Source organism: Piliocolobus tephrosceles, unplaced genomic scaffold (assembly GCF_002776525.5).
Source record: "Piliocolobus tephrosceles isolate RC106 unplaced genomic scaffold, ASM277652v3 unscaffolded_27160, whole genome shotgun sequence".
Lineage (NCBI taxonomy): Eukaryota > Metazoa > Chordata > Mammalia > Primates > Cercopithecidae > Piliocolobus > Piliocolobus tephrosceles.
In genome coordinates this window covers 5,289-15,140 of record NW_022310044.1, presented here as the reverse complement: position 1 = coordinate 15,140, position 9,852 = coordinate 5,289, and the positions used below count along the sequence as shown (strand labels likewise).

Genomic DNA, 9,852 nt, shown 5'->3' with positions numbered 1-9,852 from the left:
TTCCCACCCCGTCGCTGGAGGGAAGGAAGCACAGGTAACAGTTAACGACTTTTCTGGTTGCATTTGGGGTCTGGGGGACTTGGAATAAGGCGCAAGACACTAGAGAATAGGAATGGTCCAGGACAGAAGGGAAGACTGAAGACGCAGGAGAGAGAGGAAGGTCAGGAGTGGGAAGCGGGTGGTGGTGTCAGGGCACGGACCAGGTGGAGGGTGGGCTTTTATTGGGAGCAGCCAAGTGGCTGGCGGCAGGCGAGGGTCCCAGGCGGGGCCGGGCACACCTGGTGGTGACAGCACAAAACTCTATGCTTTCACAAGGAAATCTCAGCAAAAGCTGGGAAGGTTTTGCTGCATGATACCAGGAGAGTCTGTGTAGAGGACCCAGAGGGACCGGCCCAGCCTCAGCAGGTCTCCCCCAGCAGCCTCTCCTTACCTGCCAGGCCCAGGCTGCGAAGCTTCCTGGCTCTGGGTCTAACCAGCCCCCAGAACGCCCAGCTTCAGACTCCCCTTGCCGGACCCTGTCCTGGCTCCTCAGGCCTCTGGGACGGGACTCTGGGCCAGCTGCTGCCCAACGCCACACCATGGAGGCACCGTGGGTGTTGGTGCTGCCTGGCCTGGGGTCCTTTGCCCCTATGAGCAGCACTATGCCATAACCAAGGCGTTTTGTGTTGACTACTGCATCGTCTCACAAAGTGACCCCTGCCCGAGATAGTGAAGCTAGTCTGGGAAGAGCGAGCATCAGCTCTCCGTATCTGGACCACTGTGCCGACAAGGCTCGGCCTCCTCAGGCTCTCCTTGGCTGGACACACCAGAGATGGAGCTGACCTCCCCAAGTCTAAAAGGAAGATGAGTGTCACCCTGACACTGTACATGGCCTCCTGGCACAAGGTCCCACCAGCTGATGAGAGGCCTTTGCTGGCACGTCAGTGACCACACTGCGTGGGGCAGTGGGATCAGGCAGGACAGGTCGGTGGGTTCAGTGCTGCATAAGAAGCGCCATACGCCTGCATTTGCTGAGTTAGAAAATTGTATTCATCTCTTTATTGGTCTAGAATGGGGTGGGGACTTGGAGTGGTGAGGCCCAGGCCCATGTGGGAGTGGGGTGTGCACAGGACAGCAGGTCAGCAGAGGAGCGGGGCTGGGCTGGGGCTGCAGGAGCGACTCTCCCAGGGCCAGGAGAGCCAGCAAGAGTGGTCCGCACTCCAATGGGACACAGTGTGGCCAGGCCAGGCGGAGCAGCCCCTCCTCAGTGCCAGGTCATCTGTGAAAGGGACACGGAGCAGGCAGTGATCCCCAGGCCCTGGTCCCACACAGCCTGATCTCCCCCCACCCACAGCCCCTTCCCCCTCTCACCTTGGCCGGGCTCGGGGGGTATCTGACTTTCAGGGCTTCATCATTCATCAGAGACCTCACCAGGCAAGAGCGGCGGTGAGAGAAGGTCTCAAAGCTCTTCTTGCCGTGGTAGGACCCCATGCCACTGTTCCCTGCGGAGGAGAAGTCGGCTCAGGGCTCAGCATCCTGCCCCCAGGATGCCCCAGGCTTCCCTCTCCACCTTGTTGGGTGTATCCCAGAACCACAGGGGCAGAGAAGCAGAACCCCAGCCATCATCACCCATCCTTCCCTCAAATCCTGGGGCCCTCAGCACCCAGCCCCAGGTGTGGCCCTTTTCTGGGCCTCCTGAAGGTGGCCATTGTCCAGGGTGTCCCCAGGGCATCCACGCTGGGGACAACAGTGGGAGTGCCCAGCAAGGGTCTAATCCCAGTTCTGCTACTAAATGGCTGTGTGACCTTTGGCCTGGGTCACCTTTCTCAGGCCTCCATGAAACAGGCTGGTGCACCAGGTGACCTCTAGGACCCTCTAGACTCCCAGGTTAAGTGTGTCTGATGGATGGCAGGCAGAGGCCAAGGCCCAAATGGAAGAGGTTAGCGGGAAGCTGCGGCCTGGGCCACAGGAGGCGGCCCCTCCCGAATTTGCTGGGTGAGGGTGCCCAGCCCTGGGGGCCCCAGAGGGAGGCAGGGAGGCAGCAAGCTCAGCCCCAGACTCACCCACTCCCCCGAAGGGCAGAGAGTGCAAGGTGATGTGGACGATGACATCGTTGGCCGTCACCCCACCGCTGGATGTCTCTGCAATCATCTTCTTAATCACCTGCACCAGGACCCAGCCACTGACCTCAGTCTCCTGTCCACAAGATGCCCCAGCGCCCCACCCCACCCTGCCTGGGTACAGCTGGGAGCCACAGGGACAGGAGCAGGTGGAGGCAGAGCCCTAGCTGCCGTCTCCTGCTCTTCCCGCAGACCGCGTGGCCCTCAGCACCACACGAGCAAAGAGTGACAGCAGCCACCCCCAAGCCTGTGTGCAGGGCCCTGGGCAAGGATCACTCATTCAATGTCCTCAGGTGATGCTGCTGTCCTGATCTTAGAGACGAGGTGAAAGGAGCTCAGAAAGATCCAGTGACTTGCCCAAGGTCACACAGCCAGAGAACAGTGAAGCTGCAGTTTGAACCCAGGTCTGTGGGCCCCAGGACCCTGGAGGAGGGCACCCCAGGCCCACTGCCCACCTTGTCGTTGCTGGAGAACACGTAGAGGGCCAGGGGCTTCTCGCGCTGGTTGATGAACTGGATGGCCTCCTCCAGGCTGCGCACGCACACGATGGGCAGCACAGGCCCAAAGATCTCCTCCTGCATCACCGGGGACTGGGGGTCCACGTCCGTGAGGATGGTGGGGGCTGAGGCAGGAAACGAGCCAGAGTTGGATGGCACAGAGACCCCCACGCGGTCGGAAAGTGCAAGCACCTAGACCCCTGCTCCAACCCTATTCCAGGCGAAGCTGCCCAGGCTTGGAAAAGGGCAGGGACGAGGCCCCAGAGAGGTGCCCCAGGCACCTGCGTCCCGGGTGCCATCTGGGCAGACCACTGGAGACAACTACAGGTTAACCTGTATGGAAGGACCCAAGATCTGTCTCCAGGAGCAGGCACTGCACCCGCCGGCCACCTGATGCCCTGCCAGAATTCTCGTCTCCTTGACAAACTCGGGGCCAAGTGGGCCCCATCTGGTGACCCACAGCCTGGGCACTGGGGGCCCCTCACGGCTTGGCACACCTGGGGCTCCTATGGCCTCTGCTGTCCCTGCTCCTGCTGCTACAGAGGGGTGGGGAGATGAGGCCCCTCTTTCTGGGCCTTTGTTGGGAGAGGGGATTCTGAGGGTGGGGCAGGGGCTGTCCTCAGCCCCTACCTGCTAGAGTCTACCCCAGGCTCCCTGGTGAAAGCTATTTATACCCAACCCGAGGTCATGTCTGCTTATCAAGTATCTGTGCCCACTTGCTGTGAACTTGCTGGGGACCCCTGCGGCCTGGGCAGGTGGGCTGTGCTCTTCAGGGGTCACGCACCTATGTAGCGAGTGGCCGCATCCCCGGTGCCCCCATAAGCCACCTTCTGGCCCTCAATCAGGCCCATCACCCTCTGGAAGTGCCGTGCACTAATGATTCTTCCATAGTCCCGGGACTTCTTGGCATCTTCCCCATAGAACTCCTGTGGAGAAGAGGTGGGGGCTTCGGGTAAGGACGCAGACAGACCCTCGTCATGGCCAAAAGCTGCACAGACACAGGCCAGCAGTGGCTGTCTTTGGGTGATGGAATTCTGGGTGGAGATTTTTCTTCTTCTTTATGCTTTTTAATCTTTTCCAAATTATCTATAGTGAATGTGCGTTACCTTTTTTTTTTTTTTTCTTAGAGACAGGGTCTTGCTCTGTTGCCCAGGCTGGAGTGCAGTGGTGCAATCATAGCTCACTGCCGCCTCGAACTCCTGGACCCAACCAATCCTCCAGCCTCACTGCAGCCTTCCAAGTAGCTGAGACAACAGGCATGCACCACCCATCCACCATGCTTGGCTAATTTAAAAACATTTTTTGTAAAGACGGGATCTTGCTATGTTACCCAGACTGGTCTCAAACTTCTGGCCTCAAGTGATCCTCCAGCCTCCACCTCCCAAAGTGCGGGATTATGGGTGTGAGCCACCATGTCTAGCTTGCATTATGTTTATATTAGAAGAAAATAAATCCAGTGTTTCCAAATCCCTAGAAGTCGGCTAAGGGGCCAGGCCCACCTTGTGCCTTACAGCCTCCCATCCCACCCTGCCAAGGGGCCAATACTCACTTTCAGTGACTTCTTGAGCTTCTCCACAATTTGGTTCTGGATCGAGGGGTCACAGAGGATGTAGTCGGGGGCCACGCAGGTCTGGCCACTGTTCATGAATTTCCCCCAGGCGATGCGTCTGTGAAAGTCCCAGACTGGACTAAACCCAAAAGGTTCCCCAAGAGCTGTATCTCGTTTCGTAGACCCTTGAGCTCTGGTCAGCAGAAGCCATCGGCTGTGACCTTGCCACCAGTGAGTCCTCCTAAGCGGTCTGCTTACTTCTAGACACTGGACCAGGAAGACCCAATGCCCCTGATCATGTTCACCGGGGACTGGTAGGGAATTTCTAGAGGACGTCTGTCGGGGACAGCCTCCGTACTCCCTGATCACGCCCTTGCCCTGCACAGCCAGATGTCACTGCTACTCAGGCTCCCCTACATCTCTGGGTGCCACAGATGTGGGATATGGAGGTGGCCAGAGCCCTGGCTAGGGTCGGGAGGTGCAGATACGGGTTCTTCCCCAGACCCCAAGTGGCCGTGGCTCTTCTCCCCTCTGGGCCTGCTCTCCAGAACTCAGATTGCCCTGCCCCAGCAGAGGGCTGGACCCAGTACAGTTCCTTGTGTCCTGAACATCCCACAGTTGCTTTTTCTGCAGCCTCTGCTTGGAGTACCACTTCCCCAGTGATGCCCACTCAGCGAACAGAGCTCAGCCTGGACCTCTCCCCCTCCAGGAAGCCTTCTGGGACTCCCCACACGTCTTCTGTGCACGTGGTCCCCACCCCATCCCCATGCGAGTTTCTGCCAGGACCACTGCTCCATGAGGCAGGAGGTGTCTGTGCTACTCAGAGTGGACCCACAGCGTGAGGTGCAGTCATGTGTGCTGGAAGGCAGAGTAAGGGCCGCTGCAGCCAGCAGGCCCGAGCCTCTCACCGGCAGGCCACGTCCAGGCCACAGTTCTTGTCCACGTAGCAGGGACTCTTCCCTCCCAGCTCCAGCGTGACAGGGGTCAGGTGCTGGGCAGCAGCCGTCATGACGATCTTCCCCACTCCCGTGCTGCCCGTGTACAGGATGTGGTCGAACCTCTCCTTGAGCAGCTCTGTGGTCTCAGGGACACCCCCATTGATGACTGGGTACAGATCCTTCCAAGCAAGGAGAAAGGGGGGCTCAGCGAACACCAAGCCCCTCCTCACTCTCGCAAGTGTGGATGGGCAGTGGCCGAGACCAGCAGCCCCGAAGCCCAGCACCCCACCTTGGGGGCAGGGGGCGGGAACCGGCAGTAGACCCCCTTTCCTGGCCCAGGGGCTCTGTTCACCCCAATGAGAGAAGGCAGCTGCTAAGGACCATCTTCAGCGCCACCAGCTTGGTCCCTTGCTGCAAGAATTCACTATTTCTCATCCCCCAAAGACCTGGCCCCAGCGCAGTCATGAGGCCATGGAGTTATGAGGCCCCAGAGGGCACCTCACCTTGTCCAGGTACTGGGGGATGATGGTAGCCAGCAGGCTCGCCATGTTCTCACTGAGCTCCGAGGGCTTGAGGACCACCGCGTTCCCTGCAGAGCGCACAGAGCCAGGCCTATGCCCAGGGTGTCTCACCCAGAGCCTCTGCCCTCCCAAGGACCACACCTGAAGCCTCCCCTCCATCGTGTGTCCTCGGGAGAGCGGATGGCAGAGTTATTGGCACACAAGCACATGCCACGGGGCACACCCAGGAGCACACACGGGCACATGACAGAGGGACACGCACAGGCACATGCTGGCCAGAGTTGCACCACCTGGCCCTCTGAGTTGCTGAGATGTTGGAGGAAAAGCAGAAAGGGGAGAGAGGCTCTGGGGGCCTGGATGGTAGAACAGCGCTGGCCCCTTCTAGGAAGGAAGCCCTGGTGCATATTAGGTGACAGAAGCTCCAGTCCCCCAGGGGTAGGGGAAGGCAGGCCCTCTCTCCATCATCAGGTGTGGACACCTGAGGCTGACTGGACCTCAGGCACCAAGAGGCCTGGCTAAATAGCGTGGTCCCCACAGCCTCCTGTGACAGACCCAGCAAACCCTTATCTGACCCCAGGACTCTTCACACAGGCCTGAGCCCGTCCTGGCTCAGCTCCGTGGTGGTGGACGGTGCTCCCCCAGCTTCCCTTCCCACAGGGCCATGCACCTGCAGCAATGGCGCCCACCATGGGCTGGATGGTGAGGTTGAAGGGGTAGTTCCAGGTGCCGATGACGAGGACCACGCCCAGAGGCTCCGAGTGGATGTAGAGCTCGTCCTGCTGAGTCTGGGGCGTCTTCTCCACCGGCTCATCCGCAGCCCACTCGGGGAGCTTCTGGATCATGTACTCTATCTCCTCCAGGACGTACACCACCTCCTCATAGTAGGCGTTCCATTCGTTCTGCAGGGACACAGCCCCCGTGAGCTTCCAGGGCCAGGGCCTGCCTGCAGCTGGGGCCAGTGGGGAGCCCCACTGCTCAGCTGCCAGGGTGACGGGAGGCCGCTCACTCAGCCCAGGGTGGGGGCAGCCGCAGAAGGCCCCCCGGGGAAGCAGAGTCAGGATTACCCCCTTGGACCTGTGGGTCTGAGAAGACCCCTTTCTGCCAGAGGGAGACCCAGGTAGGTTTGGACGTGTGGAGCCCTAGGGGAGAGAGCAGGTGAAGGGGCCAGGCATGGGCAAGGGGACGGATCCAGGTAGGGAGAATAGAGCTGGGCAGGGGAGAGTAGATCCAGGCAGTGGGGATGGATCCGGGGAGGCGGGGATGGATCCGGGGACGGGGGATAGATCCGGGCACTGGGAGATGGATCCGGGCAGGGTGGACAGAGCCAGGCCCTTCAGATGTCTGGAGGGGGATGCAGGACCAAGGGCTGCTGGGCACTCAGGGCCTCCTGCGGGGAGCAGGGGTGAGAAGAGGGGATGCAGACGGCGGAAAATGCGTCTCTTTTATAAACTTGGGCTGTGAGGAGCAACACAGAAGCTGTAAAGTCAACGGAGTGGGTTTCCTTATTGTTTCTGGTTTAAGATGAGAAGTCCTGGGCAATTTCTTTAGAAGTGCAGGAGCAGGCCGGGCGCTGTGGCTCAGGCCTGTAATCCCAGCACTTGGAGAGGCCGAGAACTCCTCCTGAGGGCAGGAGTTCAAGACCAGCCTGTCCAACATGGCGAAACCCCCGTCTCTACTAAAAATACAAAATTAGCCGGGCACTGTGGTGCACGCATCTGCAGTCCCAGCTACTCGGGAGGCTGAGGCAGGAGAATTGCCTGAACTAGGGAGGCGGAGATTGCAGTGAGCCGAGATCCCGCCATTACACTCCAGCCTGGGTGATAGAGTAAGACTCCATCTCAAATAAATAAATGAAATAAAATAAAAATAAAAGTGCAGAAGTAAAGAGGGTAGTCAGTGGGAGGATGGTCTCCCGAGCGCCGGACCCCAGGCAGGATGTGGGGACAGCAGGGGTCTGCAGATGCGGAGGCGTCTGATCTTGCTCAGGGCGAGGGACGGAACAGCCCCTGTGAGTACTGGGAGGGAGGGAAGAGCCCCCCACGCCCTCTGGGGTGCCAAGCTGCTCTGGTTCCTGGTGTGGAGAACCAGGTGGTCCTGCGTGGGGCTAAGGAATGGGAGGACCAAAAGTTCGGGGTGTCGGGACAGCAGGAGAGTTGAAATGGGGGACGCTGCGGACGGGACGCGGAGGTCGGGCCAGCAGGAAAAGGCCAGAGGGTGAAAGAGGCGGCGGGGAGTGGGAGGGGCGCTGGGCCCGGCGGCGGGGAGGGCAGTGTGCCCCGTCTCCGCGACCGAGAGGCCAGGTGGCCCCAAGTTCTTCCTGAATCTCTCCGGGCCGCACTGTCCCCAGCCCCCCGTCCCACCGCGAGGCCCCGACACTGGCAGAGGGCGGCCGCCCAGCCCCAGCACCTTGTGCAGGTCTGCGGCCAGCGCGCCCACCAGCTCCTGCTCGCGCTCCTGGATCAGGCGCCGCAGCGCCTCCAGCTGCTGGATCCGGAACTGCAGCGGGCGGGTCCTCCCCGAGCTGAAGACCGTGCGGGCGCGCTTCACGGTCTCGCTGATCTTGCTCATGGTGCCTGGGGACAGAGAGCACCTACAGCTGGCGGAGGGGCACGAGCGCGCCTCGCCTCCCACCCCGCCTGAATGCTATAGGAAGGGACTTCCCTGGGCCCGGGCTCGGCCTTGGGGAAAACGGCCTTCCCGCTGGAAGGTCCGCTTTCTGCCTGGCCTCCTCTCCCACCGCTCACTCAGACGCCTGGGCCCCTGGCTGCCTTGCTAGCCCCTGAGAAGGTGACACCCGCAGCAACACGCATCCTAAGCAGAACTGCTGCTGGGGGCTCTTAGCAGCGTGCTGGGGCAGGGCCTTTCCCGGCCTCTCCCGCTCCGATACTTGCTTGCAAAGCTGGTGGCACCATCCCAGATCAACACCCCCAGAGCTCTGCACACACAGTCAGCCAGATCAGATCAGATCGGAGGGGCACAGTACGCGATTCCACACCCAAGCCGATAAAGGAAAACCCAGCACCACCCTACCCTCCTGGCTAAGCCATTGTTCTAAAAAGCGCTGGTTTCTTGGCAGAGCTGAACCAGGCTTGGTGTGTAAACCCATATGTGCCACATCTGGGAGACGCACGCCCATGCCCGCCAAGGATTCACAGAGCTGCAGATTTCCACAAAGAGGTGTGAAGGTGATTCCTGCTCCCAATACACGAAACCATAGTGGCAAATTGGGATGGCCCTTCCGGGGGCAATTTGGCAATATGTGGCAAAAGTTTTTCAAACGTATTTCTCTGTGACAAAGAAGTCCTACAGCCTTTCCTAAACATTCAAAATAAGAAAGTCATCACTGTTTTCTATAACAGAGAAATATTGGAAACAACCCAAAGGTCCGAAAGAGGAGACGGTTTAAATGACTCCTGTCACACCCACGTGCGGGATTACTGTGCAGTATTTAGGGATTAGGTGGAGCAGGCTCTTCAGAGCATGTTTGTAGGAGCTCTCTCTACACCAGGGGTGTCCCAGGCACTGAGGATAAGAAAGAAAACAGGTTACAGGCTGGGCGCGGTGGCTCACGCCTATAATCCTAGCAAACGCTTTGGGAGGCTGAGGCGGGCGGGTCACCTGAGGTCAGAAGTTCAAAACCAGCCTGGCCAACATGGTGAAACCCCGTCTCTGCTAAAACTACAAAAATTAGCCGGGAGTGGTGGCAGGCGCCTGTAGTCCCAGCTACTTGGGAGGCTGAGGCAGGAGAAGTGCTTGAACCAAGCCGGGAGGAGGAGGTTGCAGTGGGTTTAGATTGGGCCATTGTACTCCAGCATTTTGACCAGGAGAATGGAGCCATAATCACAGAGGTCTCCTGTTAGATTAGTGGTAGGAGGTAAGGCACGGTTAGTGAGATTTGCTAGAAGTCAAGAGGCTTCTTGGAAGCGGTATTTGAATGCTTCGGGTAAGTAATATAATTACTTTTAGCGAGACTTCATCAAGAAAGAAAAGAAAAGAAAAGAAAAAAGAAAAGAAAAGAGGTTATGGGCCGGGCGCGGTGGCTCAAGCCTGTAATCCCAGCACTTTGGGAGGCCAAGACGGGCGGATCACGAGGTCAGGAGTTCGAGACCATCCTGGCTAACAGGGTGAAACCCCGTCTCTACTAAAAAATACAAAAAGCTAGCGGGGCGAGGTGGCTAGTGCCTGTAGTCCCAGCTACTCGGTAGGCTGAGGCAGGAGAATGGCGTAAACCCGGGAGGCGGAGCTTGC

At 59.2% G+C, this 9,852-nt stretch overlaps 1 protein-coding gene across 4 annotated transcripts in view; it reads right to left on the bottom strand.

The window, feature by feature from the left end:
• Positions 1-1,006: 1,006 nt before the first annotated feature.
• The window catches only part of ALDH3A1 (aldehyde dehydrogenase 3 family member A1), a 10,631-nt gene continuing 1,785 nt past the window's right edge, over positions 1,007-9,852 (bottom strand). The window contains exons 1-11 of one of the 4 annotated variants that reach the window (XM_023195684.1): positions 8,492-8,664; positions 8,011-8,177; positions 6,272-6,503; positions 5,587-5,672; positions 5,054-5,262; positions 4,146-4,263; positions 3,381-3,522; positions 2,555-2,721; positions 2,043-2,142; positions 1,351-1,481; positions 1,007-1,258 (exon numbers count right to left, since the gene is read on the bottom strand). In XM_023195684.1, coding sequence (XP_023051452.1) covers positions 1,244-1,258; positions 1,351-1,481; positions 2,043-2,142; positions 2,555-2,721; positions 3,381-3,522; positions 4,146-4,263; positions 5,054-5,262; positions 5,587-5,672; positions 6,272-6,503; positions 8,011-8,177; positions 8,492-8,516 — 1,392 coding nt within the window. In that variant the 5' untranslated portion in view covers positions 8,517-8,664 and the 3' untranslated portion in view covers positions 1,007-1,243. Of the gene's footprint in view, positions 1,259-1,350; positions 1,482-2,042; positions 2,143-2,554; positions 2,722-3,380; positions 3,523-4,145; positions 4,264-5,053; positions 5,263-5,586; positions 5,673-6,271; positions 6,504-8,010; positions 8,178-8,491; positions 8,665-9,852 lie in introns of those variants that run through there. The other 3 variants (XM_023195685.2, XM_023195686.1, XM_023195687.2) reach the window with 3 other exon arrangements.